This window comes from Elgaria multicarinata, chromosome 23, assembly GCF_023053635.1.
Source record: "Elgaria multicarinata webbii isolate HBS135686 ecotype San Diego chromosome 23, rElgMul1.1.pri, whole genome shotgun sequence".
Classification (NCBI taxonomy): Eukaryota; Metazoa; Chordata; class Lepidosauria; order Squamata; family Anguidae; genus Elgaria; species Elgaria multicarinata.
The window spans coordinates 13,598,603-13,619,776 of record NC_086193.1 but is presented as its reverse complement, the minus strand read 5'-3'; the positions used below and the strand labels follow the sequence as shown (position 1 = coordinate 13,619,776).

General features: G+C 63.4%; 2 protein-coding genes across 2 annotated transcripts; both read left to right on the top strand.

Moving 5' to 3' along the window:
* The first annotated feature begins 1,021 nt into the window (after positions 1-1,021).
* Positions 1,022-7,266, top strand: LOC134413237 (tetraspanin-33-like). The gene is made up of 9 exons (XM_063147372.1): positions 1,022-1,094; positions 1,367-1,424; positions 2,625-2,749; positions 3,150-3,224; positions 3,471-3,566; positions 4,405-4,530; positions 5,378-5,539; positions 6,214-6,314; positions 7,044-7,266. The coding sequence occupies exons 1-9, from the start codon at positions 1,038-1,040 to the stop codon at positions 7,264-7,266; spliced, it is 1,023 nt and encodes a 340-aa protein (XP_063003442.1). The 5' UTR covers positions 1,022-1,037.
* A 69-nt stretch (positions 7,267-7,335) lies between these two features.
* NWD1 (NACHT and WD repeat domain containing 1) lies at positions 7,336-21,174 on the top strand. Its single transcript, XM_063147371.1, has 20 exons — positions 7,336-7,435; positions 8,645-8,730; positions 9,620-9,736; positions 9,958-10,000; positions 10,229-10,657; positions 10,896-12,138; positions 12,485-12,697; positions 12,948-13,110; positions 13,346-13,463; positions 13,633-13,800; positions 14,485-14,682; positions 15,504-15,626; positions 15,977-16,224; positions 16,808-17,080; positions 17,516-17,606; positions 17,906-18,060; positions 18,671-18,947; positions 19,109-19,668; positions 20,421-20,529; positions 20,738-21,174. Exons 1-20 carry the CDS (start codon positions 7,336-7,338, stop codon positions 21,028-21,030), a joined length of 5,007 nt encoding a protein of 1,668 aa, XP_063003441.1. The 3' UTR covers positions 21,031-21,174.

The window sequence follows — 21,174 nt, the reverse complement described above, 5'->3', positions numbered from 1 at the left end:
ATTTCATCCTCACAACAGCTCTGTGAGCGAGGACAGGCTGAGAATCCGGGAGTGGCCCAAGTCACCCAATGAGCTTCAGGGCTGAGTGGGGGACTCGAATCCAGGTGTCCCCCGTCCAACGCTCTCACCACTACGCCACGCTGCCTGGCTTTAGAATAACACGCTGGAAACAAAAGTCCTTCCCAAGGCCCGTGCCCTCTTCCTGGTGTGTTGGACTACAGCTCCCATCAGCCCAGCCCTGGCTGCTCAGTCCTGTTTCAGAAGTGCTGGGGACTGAGGCGGCCACGGAGCTCACGTGGCCATGGAACTTTCTCTCTGGTCAGGAAAAGGGTGGAAGAAATGCCAGGCAGGGTTCCAACAAACTCCGTGGCAGCCTCTGTGGAAGGACTCCCTTATTTCGGATCATTTCTGTCACCCCAATCACCAGCATTCCCTGGGCGGACAGTTCAAAGCCTCCTCCTTAGCAATGCAAAGAAAGCGTGGCAATGGGCGCTCCCGCCGTGGCAGACGCCTTGCTGAGTGTGCAAGAGGAGCCCAGCTTCGTGTTCATAAGGTGGCCAGGTGTCCTACTTTGCAGAAGAGGGTCCTCTCTTTGCTGGCGTAAAGAAAAAGAATCGCTCGTGTCCAGGTGGTGCGCAAAAGCCACGCAAGCGGGCCTCTTTTTTGGGGGGTCCTGCGCGTGTGTCTGCCCCCTCCCCATCCCCCGGCCTTCCGCATCAGGCCCTTGGAGGCTTTCCTGGGCCCGGCTGGGATCAAGCCCCCACTTGCCTCTGACGTGCTGCCCGCTCTCCCTGCCTGCACCTCCTCGCCGCACCCTGCCTGCCACCAGCGCCGCCTTCTTCTTGGCTCTCTCTGGCTGCTCCGTTTCACCCTCGAGGGCAACAGCTGGAGCGAGCAGGCAGACGGCACGCCGCGTGGCACCCTGCGCAGCGAAGAGCCAGGCCGCGGCCATGAAGGGTCGGTAGCCACCTGGAGCCTCCCTGGGAGACTGTCCCCCAGGCCTCGTGAAGGGGCCCAGAGACCGGCAGCCGCGCACAATGCGCACCAACCAGGTCATCAAATACACCCTCTTCGCCTCCTGCTATCTCTTCTGGGTGAGTCCCGGGGCTGCCGGCTTGGCAGGGGACGCAAAGGCGCCCCAACTCCAGCCTGGGCCTCTGAGTTCGCGGGCACGTGGCCCACGGGCACAGGATCTGGGCTCCCTCCCAGTTCCTTCCAGAACCTCAGAGCTGTAGTGGCTGCCAAGAGGGCCGGCTCTTCTCCCTGGGCAAGGCCAGGCCTGCCTTAACGCAGCCCAGTGGGGGCGGGGGGGGGAGGCATTTTGCATAGGGGAGGCAAAGAACAGCCTGCGCTTCTGCCCCTCCAGGTAGCCAGCGGGCTGATGGTGGCCGTGGGGACCTATGCCCGGCTCTCCAAGGAAGCTGGTGAGTGGCCTCATCCTGCTTGGCATGGAGAAGGCTGACAAGGAAGGTGGGAGGGAGGGGGTTTTCTGCCACAGCAGCCCAGCAGCTCCCTGCAGGAGGCGAGAATCCCAGCCAAGTTTTGCACCCATCCGATCGTCCGTCAGCCGAAGCCTCGAGCGGCACCCAGGCACGGAGGACGGCTCGGTTTCTCCCAGGCAGTCTCCATTTCGCCGCCCCCCCCACTCCAAAAGATGGGTTTCGTGTTTTTAAAGTGAGGCAGAGCTGAGAAATGAAAGCACGGCGCCAGGGCCGTCTGTCTGCTCAGCCAGGTGTTTCATTGGAGAGGGAAGGTTCCTCTGTGGGAATGGCCCACAAGCCAGGTGGGGCGTAATTGATGTTACAATATGTTTTTTTTTTAAAAAAAAAGAAGAGTCTTCTGAGCATATGCGGAATGCCTTTCCCCGGTTGATTATTTAGCACCTGATACGAAGCAATAGGTCGTGCCCAGCAGCTCAGGTTTGGCAAAGCCTCTTAGGCCTTTGATCTCGCAGCTCCTGTCTGGGGAGGGCTTTTTTTAATGGGTTTGCCCAGTGCTGGTGTTGATCAGGCAAGCTCAGCTCTTGCATTGAGTGCTAACAACATGTGGAACACCTCCATGGGGGAAGGTGAGTGGTTGGGTTTCCAAGCTGGGAGGGCTTTCGCCTCGCCCCACATCTGATCCTCAGCCGGGGGCAACGTCCTGGGCTGGCCCCTCCGGGCTGGCCCCTGTTTTCTCTCTCCACCCCATGTCCCCAAAAAGCCACAGGTGCCCGAAAGAGCGCAGCCCATGAAGCCGGAAAAGAGGAGGACGTGGCATCTTCCGAAACAAAGAGCCCAATTTGCATCGCGTGTGCATAGGCAAAACTATGGGCGTAGCTGCGGACAGGGAAAAGGCAGCCATGATTTAAATAGAAACACGAGACGTCCCCCCCGGGTGGCCAACGGACGGGTGTCTGCTCTGCTTGCTCTCCAGACCTGGCTCGGACAAGCCCCTCAAACAGAGGACACCTTCAGATAGAGGACTGCCCTCTGCCAAGTAGGACACCTGGCCACCCTATTTAGGATTGTTTATCTTTAACAAAGACTAGGGCTGGACACCCCATCCAATAGAGGACGCCTTAAAACAGAGAAGTGCCCTCTGTAAAGTAGGACACCCGCCCCCTAATTCCCGTCTCCTCCCAGGCGCCGTGGACTCCCTGCTGGCCGACCCCTCCCTGATCCTGCTGGTCGTGGGCATCTTGATGTTCAGCATCACCTTCGTGGGCTGCCTGGGTGCCTTGCGGGACCTCACGCAGATGCTGAAAGCGGTATGGGAGCCCCCCCGCCCCGCCCCGCCCCGCCCTGCCCCACAGCAAGAATGAAGGGTCCACCTGCCCCACCTTTTAGAGGGCAGGGGAAAGGAGGGCCGAGAAGTCTGGCCGTCCTGCTCGCTTTTGGAGCACCCTGGAGGGGCATCCGCTGTGCCAGTGCCAAGGGTCAGCGAGGAGGGGCAACAGCCCACGGTCCAGCAGGGGCCCAGGGGCAAGAAACCCCCCAGCCTTCCTCCTCCTCCTCCTCCTCCTCCTCTTCTTCCCCATTGCAACCTGCTTCCTCTCTGCCTCTCGCTCCGGCCCAGATGACGGCAGTGGGGAGCAGGAGCAGACGTCGGCCTGCCCACCCCCCGCCCGCTGGCCGTGGCTCTGCTGACCCGCCTGTCCTGCTTTCCAGTTCGCCTGGATCCTGCTCATCCTCTTCATCCTGCAAGTCGTGGCTGCCGTTCTGGGCTTCCTCTTCTCTGGCATGGTAAAAACACCCACCCACTCCGTGGCCCTGGCATGTGGCCCTCTCCAGCAGGGCTACAAATCCCGTCAGAGCACGGCCACGAAAGCAGCTCTGGCTCCTCCCCTGCCGCCGTGGGCAAGAGATTCCAGAGGTCCCTGGTGGGTTTTGCATGGCCGTGGCAGGGTGGCTTCCCTCGCTGGTCCCCTGTCTGTTGCTCCATGGGGCGGCCCCTGAGACTCGACCTTCCTCTGCCCTCTTGCGTGGCAGGTGATGGAGAAAGCCACGTTTCTGATGGGCCGGGCCATCTCCCGCTACCGTGAGAACCTTGATTTGCAGAACCTCATCGACTACATCCAGAAGAAGGTAACGGGGGCGGGATGTGTGGAGGAATTACGTTTCCCCTGTATCACTGGCAACAGAGCCGTCTCCTGTTTCTGAGTTTCAATGCCACAACCATGTGTGTTTCTGAGCTCCCTGCCTTCCTGGTCTCCAGTCCTCCCTCAACATCTGTTGCTAGGCTGTTGCACCTCAGTGTCTTATGTGTTGTTCTCCATCCTTTGGTTTTTTTTCAGAACAGATTTGGGGTGACTTTTTAAAATTGCAGCATTAATATGTCATCTGTTCAGACAATGAAAGCACCATGGAGGCTTGTCTGGGCTACTATCCTTTTAATTGAAAGCTTCTTCTTCAAAATGCAATCTCCTTTTATTGTTTCATGTCGCAGACAACAGCGACGTTAGAGATAAAGAGCCTCTTTAAAGTCAATAAACCAGCTGCCATGCTCAACAGGAAGCCATAAAAGGGGCAGAAGCCCCAAGAGGCAGCTATTCATTAACACTGCAGGGGGGCTTTTCCTGACTGGGACTTATTGGGAAATAAAAGAAATATGATAGATGGAGCTTGGCCGTGGGGCATTGCTGAATAATATAGTACTTCATTGGGTAGAAGAACCATTTCAATTCGACGTCCAAATGAGAACACGTCCAAATGAAATACCTTCCGCAGCGGGTTGAGGGTTATTCCTGGTTTCGCTGGAGCACTAGTGAGCAGCGCAGGCCTTTGCTCCGCTGGCTGCCAGGTGCCCAGAGGCTCAGGGACCGGGCAGCATCTCTGTGCTTTATTCAAAGAGCTGCTCTTCTGCCCACGTGGAGCCAAGACTGTGGCCCCGTGGCCTTCCCTCCTGTCCTTTTCTCTCCCCCAGTTTGAGTGCTGCGGGGTCCACTCCTACAGAGACTGGTCCCAGAATGCTTACTTCGACTGCCAAGACTCCAACCCCAGCCTGGAGCGGTGCGCGGTGCCCTACTCCTGTTGCTTGCAGGGCGGAGAGGTAATAAGCTAGACCGCCTGATGGGGCGGCCGGCGTGAACCCAGGCAGAGGCGGCACTCAGTCCGAAACCTCCCTCCCCTCCCCTCCCCTCCCCTCCCCTCCTGATATGGGTGAACATCAGAACAGAAGCAGTGCCCTGAGGCTGATCAGGCATCAAGGGTCCATCTAGTCCAGCACTCTGTTCACACAGGGGCCAACCAGCCGTCGGCCAGGGACCCACAAAGCAGGACGTGGTGCAACAGCACCCTCCCACCCATGTTCCCCAGCAACTGGGGCACACAGGCTTACTGCCTTGGATACTGGCGATGGCCACGCATGCCATCCAGGAGATCCAGGAGCCGTCACAGCGCTCAGAGCGAGAAGACGACCGCGGCAAGCCCGTTTGCCCTTGCAGCGTTCGCCCTGCCCTGCCGTGGCCCAACGGCATCCCCAGCAGGGCTGGCAAACGAGCGCAGGAAACGCGTCGCATCCCTGCCAAACGCCTAATGCAACAACGGAGCTGCCTTGCCCAGGCTACAACTCGGATCCATTGGAACTTACCGCCACTTGGAAGGATTGACTTCATTTGAAATGATTAGCGCGGTGGAAATGTCCGCTTTTGAGCAGGGGTGAGGAGTCGTGGGTCTGTGGGCCGCGTCCGGCCCTCCTCCTGGGGAACATGGGCGGGAGGGTGCTGTTGTGCTCACGTCCTGCTTGCAGGTTTTCCTTGGCCGACAGCTGGTCGGCCTCTGTGTGAACGGAGGGCTGGACTAGATGGACCCTTGAACCCTCAGGGGCTCTTCTGATGTTCTTCTGCCCTGAGTCGCTCCCTCTCCTCCTCTTCCTCTCCCTCTTCTTCCTCCCCCAGGCTGTTCTGAACACCATGTGTGGCTACGAGGCCCAGAGCCTGAAAGCCTGGCGGGCGGAGAGCCTGGTGCACACGGAGGGATGCCTGGCGAAGATCTCCAACTGGGCACGCAGCAACCTGCTGGTGGTGGCTGGAGTGGCCTTCGGGCTGCTGCTCCTGGAGGTGAGGGGGCTCCGGGGCTGGGGTCTGCGAGGTCATTTAGACTGACCCCAAACACATTATAATGGGCACCCCACGGTAACGGTTGGATCCAGCAGGGCCTTTACAGGCACAATCCTTTGCATGTTCAGGCAGAAAACGGTCCCATAGCTCCCCTCCAAGCGAGCCAGGATTGCACCCTAATAGGGATGCAAGTATTATTAAAAAAAACCCTCTTCATTTGCCCCCTGCTCTGGTTCCTCTCCTTCGTTGACTTGAAATCAGGCTTGGCCTGGACAGCCCATCAAACAGAGGACTGTGCTCTGTAAAAATAAGCCACCCGGCCACCCTATTCTTACGATAGATGGAGATTGTGCAGCTGTCCTCTGCCAGGCCTGCCAATTCGGAGGACTGTTCTCTGCAAAATAGGCCCCCAGGCCACTCTACTGGCCTGGGATGAGGCACCCCACCCTGCTTGGACTGTGGGGGGCAGGAGGAGAAAGGGCCCAAAGGGCGAAGTCTTCACCAAGTCGGAGCCAGGGCCGCCCCAAATGTCCAGCCCAAAGCTGCCAGTGCGAACCCAAGCACAGCCGGGCCTCGGAGGTGTCCCAGTGAGTGTGTGTGTGCGTGTGTGGGGGGGATTGAGCCGGCCCCCTCCCGGGTCCCGCTCCAGCCCCCCCTCCGTTGTTCCCTTCCAGCTGGCCGCCTTCTCCTTGGCCGTGATGCTGATCTTCCAGATCAATTTCATCATCCAGAAGCGCCAGAGCACCAGGCGGCGGAGGAGGAGCTGCCCGGAGAAGTGAGCCCGAGACGGGGCGCCCGAAGCGGCGGCACCCATCCTGCGCACACGTGCTCACAGTGCAGCGCCCAGCGCCGCAAGCCGGAGGGATTTCCGCTGAGCCCCAAGGGCTGGCCTTCGCCCAGGGCGGACTTGGACTTGGGGTGGGACAAGCAGGCTGGGGTGGGTGGGTGGATTTCTGCCCCCCCCCCCCGGTGGCAAGGAACGGCCCTCTGCGCATGCTCACAGCCACCGTTCACTGGCCTCTTTCCGCTTTGCCACTAACGCATGGAGTGAGGACCCCCCCACACACACACAAAAGCCCCCTTCTGCCAGCGGAATAAAAAGGTTCATTCGAGAACAACTCTGTGATGATGGGACTCGTGGTTTTTAAAATACGTATTTCGTGTTCTGTTTTTAAGCTGAGTTCTCGGGCCCCTGGGCTTTGGGGTTGTGTGTTTAGGGTCCCGTTTGTGCCCTGCCTTTTTCCTTCTTGCAAGGGGGTCATGGAGGCTCACCTGGTCCTCCCCCAAAGTCAGCCAAGGGGAGAAGGCGGTCCATGGCTACTAGCCCTGACGGCTCTGTGCCAGGCTCAGAGGCAGTCAGCCTGTGCGCCCCAGTTGCTGGGGAACATGGGTGGGAGGGTGCTGTTGCACCCGTGTCCCGGTTGACAGCTGGTGCTGGTCTGGACGGGCCCTCGGGCCTGATCCAGCCTCAGAGCTCTTCGGAGGTTTCTTGTGCCCTTCCAAGAGACCCGTCCTTGGGTCAGGGTCCGTTCAGAGCCCCTCCAACCGCTCAGCTTCCGTCGTGGGAGGAAGCCTCTCGCGCAGCGCTCCCAGGGGCGCAGCTCCTGATGAAGTGCCGAGGGGTGCCCGGGGGACTCTCCCGCTCACACACGCCGCCGGTAGCCATGGCGATCGACACCCAGCCCCAGGGGCTGCTGCCTCCGAGGGCCCACCTGGCACCCGGGTGACAAGGGCGTTGCCAGCACTCCTGCCGCGGGAGGAGGGCAGCCGGCCGGTGCCCTCAGCAGCTGCCGGGCATGAGCCTCCCGCCAGACCTCCTGGGGGGGCGCTGGGGCTCGCTCCCCACCCGCCGGCCATCCAACCTCGTCCGGGTCTTCGTCAGCTCCGCTCCCGCAGGTAACCCAGCCCTTGCCGAGGGACAAAGGTGGGGGCGTTGGGGCTGGGGCCGGCCGGCCCTCCCCTCTGCTGCCCTCAGGTGCCCTGGGGGGGTGGCGGAGGAGGGGAGCGGCTGTGAAGACCCTCCCTCTAGCCGCGCCAGTGAAGAGGGAAGCAAAGCAGCCTGGCCCAACCTGAGCCCCTCTGGAGGTGTTGGGCAACAAAACTCCCATCATCCCCCAGCTGGTGGATGATGGGAGTTGTGGCCCAACACCTCCGGAGGGGCCCAGGTTGGTGAAAGCTGCCTCAGCGTTCCAACAGCAAAAGCCGCCCAAGCTGAGACGGTTTCCCCCATGAACGGCGCCTGTTTCAGTCGGTTTCCCCTCCTGGCCGAGGGCTCAGCGCCTCCTCCCCAAAGCCAGACGCAGAGGGTGGCCCCCCCACTTCTCTCCTACACGCCCCCCACACACACCCACCCCGACAAAGAGGGCACCGACAGCCGTCAGAGTTGCACGGGCAAAATGCGACGTCCGGCTGCAGATTTAGAAATGGCAGCCTGCGGTTTTAGAAGAACCAGGAGGACAGCTGCGCCTGCTCTCCGGGTGCTGCTTACGGCAGGCTGCACTTTCCCCTCCTTCTAGGTCTTTGGCATTAAGCCAGATTTGCACCGGGCAGCCCCTCAAAGAGAGGACTTTCCCCTGCAAAATAGGACACCCCGCCACCCTAAGTCATTGGTTCTTTACCTTTTAGCCAGACCTGGACTGCAGAGCCGGTCAAAGAGAGCGCAAAATAGAGGACGCTCCTCTGCACAGTAGGACACCCGGACACCCCATCACCAGACTTGGACTGGGGAGCCCTTCAAAACAGAGGACTGCTCTCGGCCAGCCCTCCAAATTAGAGGACTCCCCTCTGTAACTAAAGGAGGCGGCCTGGCCTTACCTGGTCTCCTGGTTGCAGCCTGACTTGGGGTGTGGTTGTCGCAACGGCCCCTGTGTGCTGCCGGGCAGTGAAGGACGGGGTACACCTGCGGGAGCCCTTCTGGGCGTCTCCTGGGCCGTGGGAGAGGCCTTTCCCTGCCTGTGCCCTGGAGGCCCCTGCCAGAAAGAGCAGATCTTGTGGGGCTTTTCAGAGGGGCTTGTTAGGATGACGCCCTTGGGGTGGGTGGGTTGCCACCCTGAGCCACCTGAAGAAGAAGACCCCCCCTTCTCCGACCGAATCCCTCTCTTCCAGACATGGCTGTGGAGAGGGAGGCCCTGATGGAGCTGGCTTACCCGGAAGTGGGGTCCCTCTGCCAAAAACACGGCCTGACGTTGGAGGTAAGCCATTCCAGTGGCCTGGGACACGGCTCTGCAGCTCCCGACGGCTGGCAGAGCGGGTGGAAGGGGGGCTTTGGGGGCTAAGAGCCCAGCCGACTGCCAAAAGCAGAAGCCCCGTGCCCTGAGGCAGGCAGGAGCAGCCGCCTCGCTCTCAGGCTCAGAAGTGAAGGGGGCAGGGCTTTTTCAGTGGTGGCTCCCCAACACTGGAACCCTCTCTCCCAAGGGAAGCTCGCCAGGCACCCACGTTGCTGCCTTTTTGGCTCTCGCGCTACTGCTCTCCCAGACTTTATAAAGCCTGCAAGGGCCCAATCCTGCTGTGCATGTTTGGACCGAGAAAGGGCCTCCAACGCCCAGCATTCCCCAGCCAGCCCTGACCGTTGCTGTGGGACCTTTTCAGACTTGCCTGGCATTGCGCCCTTGAAGTCTTTCTAAATATTATTGCCTCAAACGCGTTTGTGTTGTGAAGGGTTCAATCCGTGGAACAAATGCATAAAGAAGGAGCAAACAGTAAAGTCACCTTCTCCAACCTGGTGCCGGATGTGTTTGGGTGATGGGAGTTGTAGTCCATCGTGTCTGGAGGGCGCCACATTGGGAGAAAGGCCGCAAGAGAGGGCGGGCGTGGGCCACGCTGCCACATGCGCTTCCAGAAGCACCTGGCTGGCTGTATCCTGTGGCACTGCCTTTGCCCTGTGCCAGCTCCCATCACTCCTGATCCTTGGCTTTGCTGGCTGGGGTTGATGGGAGTTGTAGCCCAACAACATCGGGCAGGCTGCAGTTTGCCTCGGAACAGAGGGGAGGTCTGGAAAGGCCCTGCACGCCTCGCGGTCTCCCTCCCTCCGCCCCAGCCGAAGCTCCAGCTCCCGCGATTCCCTGCCCACATCTGCCCTAGGTTGTTGATTTGAGATGGGGCATCCGAGACGGCCCGGGCACTGGCCACGCAGCCACCCAGCTCTTTCTGGAGGAGATCCGACGCTGCCAGGAACTGTCCGTGGGGCCCAGTTTCGTGGTAAGTGCCACCTTCCCCCCTCCATCTGGGCTCCGGGGTGGTTAGAGGGGGGAATTGGGTGTTTCTTTTCCGTTGGGGTGTGTGTGTTCTCTTGGCCCTGCGAAGGGGAGGGTTAGCAGAGGGGAAGCAGAGGCCTCCTCCCAGGAGGAACGGAGGGAGGGGGGGCACGGCGAGACCGTCCCTTCACCCCCTGGGGCCAAGCAACGCTCCCTGGTTCTCAGGTGCCTTCCCGTGGGATCACCTGCCGGACGGAGGCGGGGCTGCGTGGGTGGGTGCATAGCAATGGATGGTCCGTCCACCGTGCAGCCTCTCCTCCCAGGAAGCAGCGCAGGATCTGACGGGGTTCAGCGGCTGGGCCGGACGGTCCTGAATCCACCAAGGAGCCAAACACAAGGACGGCCCCGGCTCGGGCGCTGGGGTTTAGGGCACGGCCGAGAGGGCTCCTGCCTCCCTCCCCCCTCCCCTCCCTCCCTCCCTCCCTCCCTCCCGAAGCCCTGCCTGTTGGCACAGCTTTGGGGCCCGGGCCCTTGGGAATGGGTGCTCCTCCAGCCCGGCCCCGGAGGAAGCGAAGGGGAAAGGGTCCAGGCCTCCTCGGTGATGGCCCCTTTCCCGCTCTGCCCCAGGCCCTGCTGGGAAGCCACTACGGCCCCCGCCCGGCCCCTCTGGCCATCGGGGGGCAGGAATGGGAGGCCCTGCGGAGGACCCGTCTCCTGGAGGAGCCCCGGACCGAGCTGCTCCTGGCCCAGTGGTACCGGAAGGACGAGAACGCCGTCCCCCCCGCCTACGTCCTGCAGCGCCCGGCCCAGGCGAGCCCCGGAGAACTGGAGCAGCGCTTGGCGCCGGCCCTGCGCAGGGCGGCCTGGGCGGCAGAACGGCAGGGGCTCCTGAGCCGGGAGCAGCGAGAGCCCTGCCACCGGTCCGGTGCGTCTCGGGGGAGGAAATGGGGCGAGGGCGGGGCGGGAGAGGCGTCGGGTCCATGGGCTCGGAGGCCGGGCTGGTGGGGGCCGGAGGCCAACACATCTGCAGCCCTGGTTTCCACGAACCCCTCGCCTCACGGCACCGTTCCCCGTCCACGCTCAGAGTGGGCTCCACGCTCCTGGGCGGAGGGACGACACAGCCCCCCCCCCGGCTCAGCAGCCCCCTGCCCCGACCTCTTTAGAGACCCACGGGGAAATCGAGGCCGGCCTCTTCAGCTCAGGAGGGCGAGGCGAGGACGGAGGTGCCACCGCCGTGGTTTTCTTCAGGGAAGTGGCGGCCGGGGACGACGAGGACGAGGGTGACGGCTCTGGGGACCGGCAGCGGCTGGCCGAGCTGAAGGCGCGCATCGCCGGCGCCTACCCCGAGCAAGTCAAGGTGCACACGGTGCCGCGCGACGTGGAGCCCGGCGGCCACCGGCGCCAGCCACGGCCCAAGTACCTGAAGGAGCTCTGCCAGCAGTTCGTGGCGGCCGCCAGCCGCCGCATCCTGGGGGCCCTGCACTCCCGGGAGGAGCCCCTCGCAGGCCCTCCGGGGCTGGCGCAGGAGTCGGCCCACCACGCGGCCCTGGCGCAGGAGCGGGGCCGAGGGCCGTGCTGGCAGCCGGACCTGCTGGAGCGCCTCTGCCGGCACATGCAGCAGCACCACCTCCGGGACCACCCCCCGCTTCTCATCCAGGGCCCCACGGGCTGCGGCAAAACGGCCCTGCTGGGCCAGCTGTGTGTGGCGGCGGCGGCCACCCTGGGCCCGGAGACGGCGGTGGTGGTGCGGCTGGTGGGGACCTCTCAGGCCTCCTCCTGGCCGGACGGCCTGCTCCACAGCCTCTGCCTCCAAATCTGCCTGGCCGTGGGTTTGCCGCCGCCGCCGCCACCTTGCGCCAGGGGGGCCAGAGGCAGCCCACCCCTGCTCTTCCGCCGCCTGCTTCTCTCGGCCTCTCGCCAGGGCGCCCGGCCGCTGGTTGTGCTTCTGGATGCCGTGGAGCGGCTGGGCGGCCCCGGAGACCCCCCCCTGGCCGCCTGGGTGCCCCGGCTCTGCCCCCCGCGGGTGCACCTCGTCCTCACGGCACAGCAGGAGGGGTGCGGCGCCCTGCTCCGGACCCTCCTGGACCCCCAGGACTCCTTCGAGGTGGGGCCTCTCTCTGCAGAGCGAGCCACGGAGGTGCTGTCCGGAGATTTGGCCCGGGCCGGGCGCACCCTCCAGCCGGCCCAGTGGGCTGTGTTCCAGAAAAGCTTCCCGGGGGGCGGGCTGGCTCTGCCCGTGGCATGCGCCACCCGCGAGGCCTGTCAGTGGCCTTCCTACGCCTCGCTTTCGGCCTCGGAGATTTCGCCCACCGCCTCGGAGTTTGCCCATCGCCTGTGCGGGCGGCTGGAGGAAGCCCACGGCCCCGTTTTGGTGGCCCACGCCCTCGGCTACCTGGCCTGTGCCCGGTGAGTTCAGGCGGGTCTGTGAGTCGGGACGGGCGCTTAGGGGTGGGCTTGAAAACCTTGTTACGTGCCTGACACCCACCCCCCCGGCCCCGTTTGTGAGTGCTTTGGAATTTCAAGGGTCCCAGCGCTTACTCAGGAGGCAGTCCGGGGTGGGGGCAGGTGGCGTCGGCATCCCTGCTAATAAGGAAGTCCCGGGGGCGGTGTCCCTGGGAGCCCAGGGGCCACAACGCCACTGGCAAAGACTCCCTGGCCCTCGTGGCCACGGCTGCAGTGGACTCAGGAGGCCTGCTGGGGCAAGAGGGCACTAAGGCATGGCTCCCTGGCCGGCCTCTCTCCCTCCCTGCAGCTACGGACTCTCAGAAGCGGAACTGAAGGACGTCCTGTCTCTTGACGACCAGGTCCTCTTGGAGTTTTACCAGCGCCCTCCTCCTCCTCCTCCTCCTCGCCAGGGGTTCCTCCGCTTCCCCCCACTGCTCTGGGCTCAGCTGCACCGGGACCTGGCCCCGTGGCTGGAGGACCGGTGGGCCAACGGGTTTGGTCTGCTGGGCTTCCGTCACAGGTCAGTCACCGCGCGTGCCCTGCAGCGCTGCCAAGGCGTCGTGGGACGTTTTTACCCCTGGAGGGACTGGCGTGGTGGAGGCAGTGAAACAAGCCGGTGGTCTCTGCCCTCCGCAGGGACTGTCTAACAAGACACGACACACAAGGAAGAAGGGACAGGGAGGGTAGAGGAATACAAGGCGAAAGTCTTTCTCCAGGGCTGTGGGAACACCCCCACCCCCACTGTTCGGACCTTCTCTTCCTCTGTCCAGGGAGTTTTCTGCAGTGGTGGAAGAGCGCTACTTGTCCACGCCGGAGGAGCGGGCCCAGCGCCACCTGCTCCTGGCGGATTTCTTCAGGGGGACCTGGAGCTGGGGGATGAAGAAGCCCCTCTGGCTGCCTTCCTCCAGCAAGCCTGTGAGCCTTGATAGGAAGGTGAAGGACTGGGTTTGGGGGAAGGGGCCGACGGACGGAGGGATTGCGGGAGCGGGCCGAGAGGCTGGCGGGGAGCCCCCAAACCTGGGAGGAAGGAAAGGCCAGGAAAAGCGCTGTGTTGGAATGGGGGGGGGGCAGGAATCAGGTGCAAGCTTATGCCCTGCTGGGAAGATTGCAAAATAGGAGCCCAGCGCAACTTTTTAAGGAACTTCCGTGTGGCTCCCCGCTCCCCCAGGTGACGCCTCAGCCGCTCTGGTTCTCCAGCGCCTTTCCAAACCGTAGGAAGCTGAGCGAGTTGCCGTTCCATTTGCTGCAGGCAGGACGGATGGAGGAGCTACAACGAGAAGTTTGGGGTGAGGGCCAGGGCCGGTGGCTTCCACGCGTGGCCAGTCCATGGGCCGGATTGGTGGGGCGTTGCACGGAGGCCAGCTTTTCTCTGTCGTGCTGGGGCCACCCTGGACGCCTTCCGCGCCTGGCTGCTTCCATGACGCACACTGCCTCCCCTTGGGCTTCCCCTGGCAGGGAACATGAGCTGGATCGCCTGCGGAGCTGCTGCCAGCGGGGTGGAGCGCCTGGCTGCGGACGTGGCCCTGTGCCTTGAGCGCACCGGCTGCCCGGAGCTGCGCCTGCTGCGAGAGGCCCTCCTCCTCCTGGGGCCGACCTTGGACGGCACGGAGGGGGCCCGGGGAGGTAGGAGCACGGCTGCGCTCCCCCTGATGTCGCGGGGAGTCTGGGTGGGAGACCCCCCGTGAGCCCCCTCCCCAGTCTGGAAAAACGAGCACCGGCTACAGCCCCCAGAGCGGTGCGCATCCCATGCAGGGGCCGTAGCTCAGTGATGGAGCCCCTCCTTTGCATGGCAACGGTACCCAGTCCAATCCCCGCCGGCAGCCTCTCCAGGCAGGGCTGGAAAAACTCTTCCCTGAACTGCTGGAGGGCAGCGGCTGCCAGTCAGTGCTGGCAATACTGGGTGCTATGGAACGGGGCGCGAGTGTCCAACACTGGGTCGCTTTATGCGCAGCTGCTGAGAAGGAAGTCGCCTTGCTTTCAAGCGGCCTTACTCCCAAGTAAGTGCAGTGTACGGCAGCTTAGGCCAGGACTACGGAGGTAGTCAGTCTCCAGCAATACTTCCGGACCCAACAGCTGTCTCCGGTCCCAATCACCGATCTCACAACGCGATGTGAGAGTGTGGCGAGGGGGGAGAAAGGCCAAAGGCCGAGCGCAGCGGTCGCGAGGCATTAAGCGGGCCGCCTGGGACAGCCGGGCGGAAGCCAGAGCCCCCGGGTCCCCTCCGCCCCCTTCCCTCGAGGGGCTGAACGGGCACCGAGGGCTCACGCGGGGAGAGGACGGTGCCGCTTTCGTCTCCTTTCCTCGCAGAAACGAGCACGGTCTACTCGGAGATGTTGGCCCGGCTCCATCCCCTCGCGCCGTCCTACCCGAGCCTCGTGGGGCGCATGTGCCAGCAGTGCGAGCGATGGCTGGGGGTCTGGCCCCACCCGGTCCTCGTCCCCCTCTGCGGATTTCTCTACCCCCCTGGCGGGCCTCTGCGCAGGACGCTGCTGGGATGCCCTGAAGGTGGGGTCTTTGCTGCTCTCTCCTCAAGGCCGGCCACTCTTCTCCCTGCTGGGGGCGGCAGGGCCCGAGGCCCCACTCACGAACACCCCCTTGGCCTTCCTCCTCCTCCTCCTCCTCCTCCTCCTCCTCCTCCCCATTGCAACCTGCTTGCTCCAGCCCAAGCAACAGCAGTGGAGGAGGAGCAGGGCTCCAAATTCCTCCCTGGTCCCTGCCTGTCAAGCAAGCAAGCAGCAGCCATGAGGAGGAAGAGGAGGAGGAGGAGGAGGAAGAGCAGCCAGTGACTGTGGTGGTGAGATGGGGCGCTGCAGAGGCCGTCGTGCCCACGGGCCCTCCGAGACCTGGTGGTCCCCCCCTGCCTCCCTCCCACCCTGCTAACACTGAATCAGGCCTCAGACTAGGGCAAGTCGTTGGGAGTTCAGATCCCCGCCCAGCCATGAAGCTCACTGGGTGATGTTGGCCCACTCTCTGCCCCCCCTCACAGCCCCATGTCAAGGTGCTTGTGGGGTTAAAATGGGAGCAGTGGGGTGGGTGGGGGTGGGTGCGCAGAAGATCCCTCCGCCACTCCTGAGCTCCTTGGAGGAAGGCTGGGACCATCCATGTCATCTTATTTATCTGCTACTACACCCATTTTACAGATGGGGAAAACTGAGGCCGCGGGTCCAGGAGAGATACTAGGAGCCAGGGTTTCCAAAGTCAAGCCCAGCCAATCTACCAACTACGCCACACTCCCTGCCTGTCACGTGGTAGCCCAGGTGATCCAGGGGCGTCCCTCTACCCAAAGGGATTCCCCTCCAATCACCCCTCCCCCCTCCCTCCTGCAGGCACCTCCGTGCTGGAATTCTGCCTTGACCGGGGGCTGCTGCTGGCCGGATCCCTGGACGGCTCCGTGATCGTGTGGGACCTGGAAGACTTTGCTGTGCGGCACGTCCTGACCGGCCATTCTGGTGAGGATTCCTAAAGCCGTCTTTCAATTATTATTATTAGTTACTATTATCTATTGCATTTATATAGCGCCCCATAGCCGAGGCTGCCTAGTTCATCTTCAAGCAGGGTCATAGCCCCAAAAGCGCACTTAAAAAGGGGGCTTTAAGTAGCGCCCCAAATTTGGCCTCCCTTTAAGCCTCCAGGATTGAACCCGTGGCGCCTGCGCTGTCTCTCCGCTCTCCAATTTGGGGCTGCCGTCCTGTTCCTCCCCCCTGTCCCTCCGTATGCCCCCTCCCCTCCCCTCCCCAGCCTAATTTGTGGGCCTGCCTGGCTTTGAGGGACCCTCTCCCCCTCCCCCCTTGTCCCGCAGCTGAGGTGCGGTGTGTGAGGGTCTTTGGGGACGGACGGCGCACCGCCTCAGCCGCCCTGGATCACACCCTGCGCCTCTGGAGCCTGGAGTCTGGCCGGGAGGAACTCTCCATCTGCCCCGGGGAGCGGCCGTGCCGCCAGATTCACGTTGACGAAAAGAACCGGCTCGTGTACTGGGTGTCGGATTCGGAGGTACAGAGCCAGGAGGGGCCCGTCCCCCCGCCGCAAAGCCCCCGTCCCCCCGTGGAGGTGGGGAAACCCAGGGGCGCTGGCTGCAGGTTCTGGGGGTGGGCAGCGCAGGGGCACTGTCGCTGGGGCGCCTGGGAGAGGCAGGGGGGGTCCCCTGGGCGGCCTGGGATCTTCTAGGGTGCTTTGGGCAAAGAGGGTGCTGCAGCTCTGCGTGGGGAAGCCCCCTCCCCACTCATCCTGGGAGCCCTTTGGGCAGGAAGCACACGGCAAGAGAGGGCCAGGGAAATCCTGCCTGGCTCCGCCAGGAGCCCACCGGTGCGCCAGGGGGGCTCTCCAGAGTAGCAACAGCTGGCCGTGGCCTCTCTCTCCCCCTCTCCCCTGGCAAAGACGGGCATCAGGGCCTGAGGAGGCACGCCTGTCCGCCCCCCCGCCTGTCTTCCCAGGGACAGCCGGTGTGTCTCGCGAAAAAGGCCCGGGTCCTGGCGCGCATGTTCAGGCAGCGCACAGCCGTCTCCTGAGCTCTGCGTCTCCAACGTGTCCCCCATGTGGAGGCAGCACCCGGAGCACCTCCTTCGAGCGCGCGAAGCAGGGCGTGTGCCTCTGAACAGCCTTTCTCACCCCACCCCGCCCCTGCCCTCCACAGGTGGCTGCCTGGAGCCTGGAGCTGGCCGCCCCTGCCTTCCGCATTCCCGCTGAGCCCCCGGGCGGCTGGCTGTGCGCCGCCGTCTTCTTGCCGAGGCTGGCGGTGGTGACCGTGTCCGAGAGAGGAGGCCTCGGCCTTTGGGACAGCCTCAGCGGGGAGCTGCGCGCCCGGCGGGGCTTTCCCGGGCTGGGGCAGGAGGCCCCCACGTGCAGCGTGCTGCTCTCAAAGCACGGCCGGATGGTAGCCGGGTTCAGCGGGGGCTCCCTCTTGGCGGTGCGTCTGGGCGAGGCGGGGAGGGGGGCCTGCTCTGGGGGGGTTCCGTAGGCGCAGGGATCGGGTCCCGCCAGAGGGCTGGGCTTTTCCTGTGGGTCCCAGCACCTTCTGATCCTATGGGCGGGGCCTTGGGTCACCTTGCTCAGGGTTGCCCAGGTGACAGACCCGCTTTCCCTTAGGCACCCCTCTTTCTCTGGCTCCACCCCCCTTTCCCCAACCGGGGTCCACTAACCAGACCGTCCCCACCTGGATTCGCTCCTCCCCCGCTGCGACCTGCTCCGGTCCAGGCAATGGTGCTGGCGAGGAGGAGGATCAGGAGTTGGCATGGCCTGCCTGTTGAACCCCGGCTTTGGAGGGTCCGTGTGGGTTAGTGCCAGGCTGCGAAGCTGCAGCCGGGCCTCCATTCCTGACCCCCGACCCCAAAACCCTCTGCAGGTCTCCTCGGATGGAAACAGCCTACTGGAGCAGCTCCCAGAGGGTATCCGCTTTGTGGTGCCTTCGGAAGACGAATCTCTTCTCGCGGCAGGTTCGGCAGGGGAATCTCGCTCTGGCATAACCCCAAGGGGAGCCACACCAAAGAGCCTGGTTCTCCAAAGCACGGCTCGTCTGGCCCCGTGGCCAGCATGCCGAGTGCCGCTGCATAAGGGTTAGGGTGGGTGGGTGCCAAGGCGAGATTAAATCAGTGGCCTTTTGCACATGCCCAGAGGCACCCTCGTTACCGTGGTGGCTTCCCAAGTCCCGGGGTGGAGCCTTGGCTAGCAGGCCGAAACAGGCCGGGCTCCCATTCCCATTCATCCCTGAGTGGCACCTGCCACTTCGTTTCAGGCTTCGGGCGGCGTGTGAGAGTCTTCCTGGCTGAGGCGATGGGATTCCGCCGGCTCCTGGCCTCGGACTTGGTGCACGAGGAGGAAGTTTGTGCCGCCGCCATTTCGGCCGACAACGGCACCCTCGTCACGAGCTCCGGGGGCGAATGCATCTGGGTAAGAAGAGGGCCCCAATCCCTGACAGCTTTCAAAGGCAGCCTCCCCATGCTGGGCCCCGGCTGAAGGATTCTGGAGGTTGTGAGCAAGCTGTTCTAGAGGGTGACGATGCAGAGGGGTCTTCAAGCTGCAACCCTAAACCCTCTCCCCAAGGAATTAAGCTCCTGAACTCCGAGGGATACACTTTGGAGGCTCCAGCTGACCTCTATCAGCGCTCCAAAACAGAGGACTGTCCCCTGTAGAGTGGGGTACTCAGCCACCCTGTGAGTCTTTATCCTTAAATTGGACTTGGACTGTCCAGGAGAGGACTCCTTCAAAGAGAGGACTGTCCTCTGTAAATAAGACTTGGCCGGGACAGACCATCCAATGGAGGACACCTTCAGAGAACGAGAGAGAGAGAGAGAGAGAGAGAGAGGATCGTCCTCTATAAAGTAGGACACCCACCCACCCTCGAAGTGTGCCGCACACAGGCCAATGACGCCATTTTGCCACACCTGAACCTGAGAGGCCGAGAAATTTCCCAACGGCTGAGATCCAGATGTTTCCTCGCCGGGTCTTTTGGGCCGGATTAGCTCCGCCGCTCCATTGCGCTGCTGCTTCTCCTCCCCAGGTGTGGCGTCTGTCCCAGGAGGGTTTGCTGGTCGGTGTCTTGGGAGCTGCCACAGGGACGCCCACGACGCTCCTGGCCCTCTCGGAAGCCGCCCTGGTGTCGGCCTCTCGCCACGGACCGGACCTCCGAGTCTGGGACCTCAGCCGTGGGCGCAACCCCCCGCTGCCTCGTTGGATGGCCGGCCCGGCCTGCGTGGGGCTCTCCCACGACGGCAGGTACATCTATTTCCCTCCAACCAGTGGCAGCTGCAACGTGGTCCTTTGGGATTCGGAGAAAGGTGAGTGATCCAGGCAGTGCAGAGCAGCGACTCTGCACTGCGTGTTCCAGAAAACCAATTGGTTGCGTGTGTGTGCGAGAGAGAGAGAGACCGGGAGGGGGGAGAAGCCCCGAGGGGCCCCGCTCCTCGGCCAGTGCCTGCTGACACCTCTCTCCTTTCAGGGGAGGCGTGGGACACGCTGGACGCCTCGGCCCCGGTGCAGTGCCTGGAGGTGGCCGAACGGCGCCAGCTCCTCTTCGTGGGCGTGGCGTCGGGGACGGTGCTGGTCTTTCCCTTGGACTCCGGGCCCGACGTCGGCTGCATCCCGCCGGCAGAGAGCCACAAAGCGGTGCGCTGCCTGGCCCTGACGCAGGAGGAGGAGCAGCTGGCCGTCGCGGGCGAGGACCTGGTGCGAGTGCTGGACGTGGGCCGGGGGGAAGCCGGCCTCCTGCTTGACCGGCCTGCCTACACCTTCTACACGCAGATCCCCGGCGCCGCCATCTCCAGCCTGGCCCTCTTGGCCGGCTACCGGGTGCTCTACGGGATGACCAACGGCGAACTCTTCCTGTACCACTGTCCGCAGGGCCACGTCTTCCCCTTGGACGCCCACGGCGGAAGCAGCATCACCTGCTTAAAAACCAGCCATGGGGAGGGGTGGGCGCTGAGCGGCTCGGCCGACGCGCTGCGGTGCCTCTGGGACGTGGAGCTCCGCTGCTGGGAACACCAGATGTTCTTCCGGAAGGTAGGACGCTCCCTCGCCCGACGGGTGGTAGGCGGCCCTGGGCAAAAGGTAGAGCTGTCACAGAAGCAGACGCAGGACTTGAGCCCTGGAGCACAAGTCGGCCTCAGACAGCCGGCCATGTTGGTCCGAGGGACCGGGTCGTCCCCACTCCCGAGACCAAGCCAATGGGCCGGAACATGTCACGAAGGCAGGGTACTCCCTGAAGCCCCTCCCCGCCCATGACATCACCCGGCCTCGCTCCACCCACTTCCCCCTCCTCTCCCAGCACAGAGAAAAGTTGGGGGGGGGGGAATTCAGCCAAATTAGGAGCCAGTACAGCCTGCGGAAGGTTTTGTGAGTGGCCACGTCCAACACGGCTGCCATTTTGTGAGAGTGGCCATGATGCTCTCTCGACATTCCCAGCGTGCCCATTGACCCAAAATGGGGGGTCGACCCCGGGATATAATATAACGCCCCCCCCCAGTGTGCACGGCAGCCGTACCGAGAAAGGCTTGCCCCCCAAAGTCTATGCCCCGATGACACTGTTGGTCTTAATGGGGCCACCAGACTCTTGGTTGTTTTCAAGGAAAGCCCGATCGAAAGGGAACGCCCGTCCCTCCCCAGGGGTGGGGTGGTGGTGGTGGCCGTTGTGAGAGGGCCGTGAGCTCGGTCCGCACAGCCCGAGGCTTTCTCCTGGGACGGAGGGGGCCCCGTGGGGTGGGCCACCCGGGCCTTCCTAAACCCCCTTCCCCACGGCTGTTCTCCGTCCCTAGCAAGACTCCTTTGCGCACGGTGTACTCTGCGCCTGCTTCTCGAGGGACGACCGCTACCTGTTCACTGGCTCGCTGGATCAGTGCGTGACCGTCTGGGATGTCTCCCGGGGTGAGCGATCCGACGCCTTTCGCCACTCGTGGCTGCAGCGCAGCCTCTTGCAGCCACCTGGCCGGGGGGGTAACGGTTGTGGGAATGAGCCGACTCGGGTCTTTCTCTCTTCCTTTCTCGCGGGATGGGGGCTGTCCCGTCAGAAATGCAACCTGACTCCCTTCTTGCGATGCCGGCCTTACCTTAGTGTAACTCTCCCCCTCCCCAGGGGCCCTGCTAGCGGTTCAGTTCGTGCACGCAAAAGTCACCCGGATCGTGTCTACGGCAGACGGCTTTGTAGCAACCACGAGCCTGGGCTACCTCGTCCGGGAGCGGTTCCGCTGCCCCCCGTCCGTGAGCCCCCGCCACGACCCGCTTGGCAGCCTCCGAGCAACGTGCAGAGTGAAGTCCCGGAAGAGAGAGGGGGAGGATCCGGCCGACCGGCCAGGTGGCCAGAGGAACACTCCCCTCGGCAGGCCGGGCCGGGCCAACAAACTCTCCCAGATTTGCAGGATTGCGTAAAGGACGGCAGGAAGGGGATCGTTGGAGTACCAGGACCCCCCAGGGTGCGGCTTCCCTGGTCCACCCTGGACTTTCGGGGGATCAAACCGGCCGAAGCATTGGATGGTGGAGGAAGCGTGTCCATACACCCGGCTACGAGGCGGC

What these genes read in the sequence shown, in the direction of transcription:
- LOC134413237 (XM_063147372.1), top strand. Translation starts at nt 1,038, where the DNA reads ATGCGCACCAACCAGGTCATCAAATACACCCTCTTCGCCTCCTGCTAT. An exon ending in TCACGCAGATGCTGAAAGCG is followed by an intron (nt 2,750 to 3,149) that starts GTATGGGAGCCC and finishes CCTGCTTTCCAG; the next exon opens with TTCGCCTGGATCCTGCTCAT. An exon ending in GCTTCCTCTTCTCTGGCATG is followed by an intron (nt 3,225 to 3,470) that starts GTAAAAACACCC and finishes CTTGCGTGGCAG; the next exon opens with GTGATGGAGAAAGCCACGTT.
- NWD1 (XM_063147371.1), top strand. Translation starts at nt 7,336, where the DNA reads ATGAGCCTCCCGCCAGACCTCCTGGGGGGGCGCTGGGGCTCGCTCCCC. An exon ending in CTGCTGGGCTTCCGTCACAG is followed by an intron (nt 12,698 to 12,947) that starts GTCAGTCACCGC and finishes TCCTCTGTCCAG; the next exon opens with GGAGTTTTCTGCAGTGGTGG. An exon ending in CCGGGGGCGAATGCATCTGG is followed by an intron (nt 18,061 to 18,670) that starts GTAAGAAGAGGG and finishes TCTCCTCCCCAG; the next exon opens with GTGTGGCGTCTGTCCCAGGA.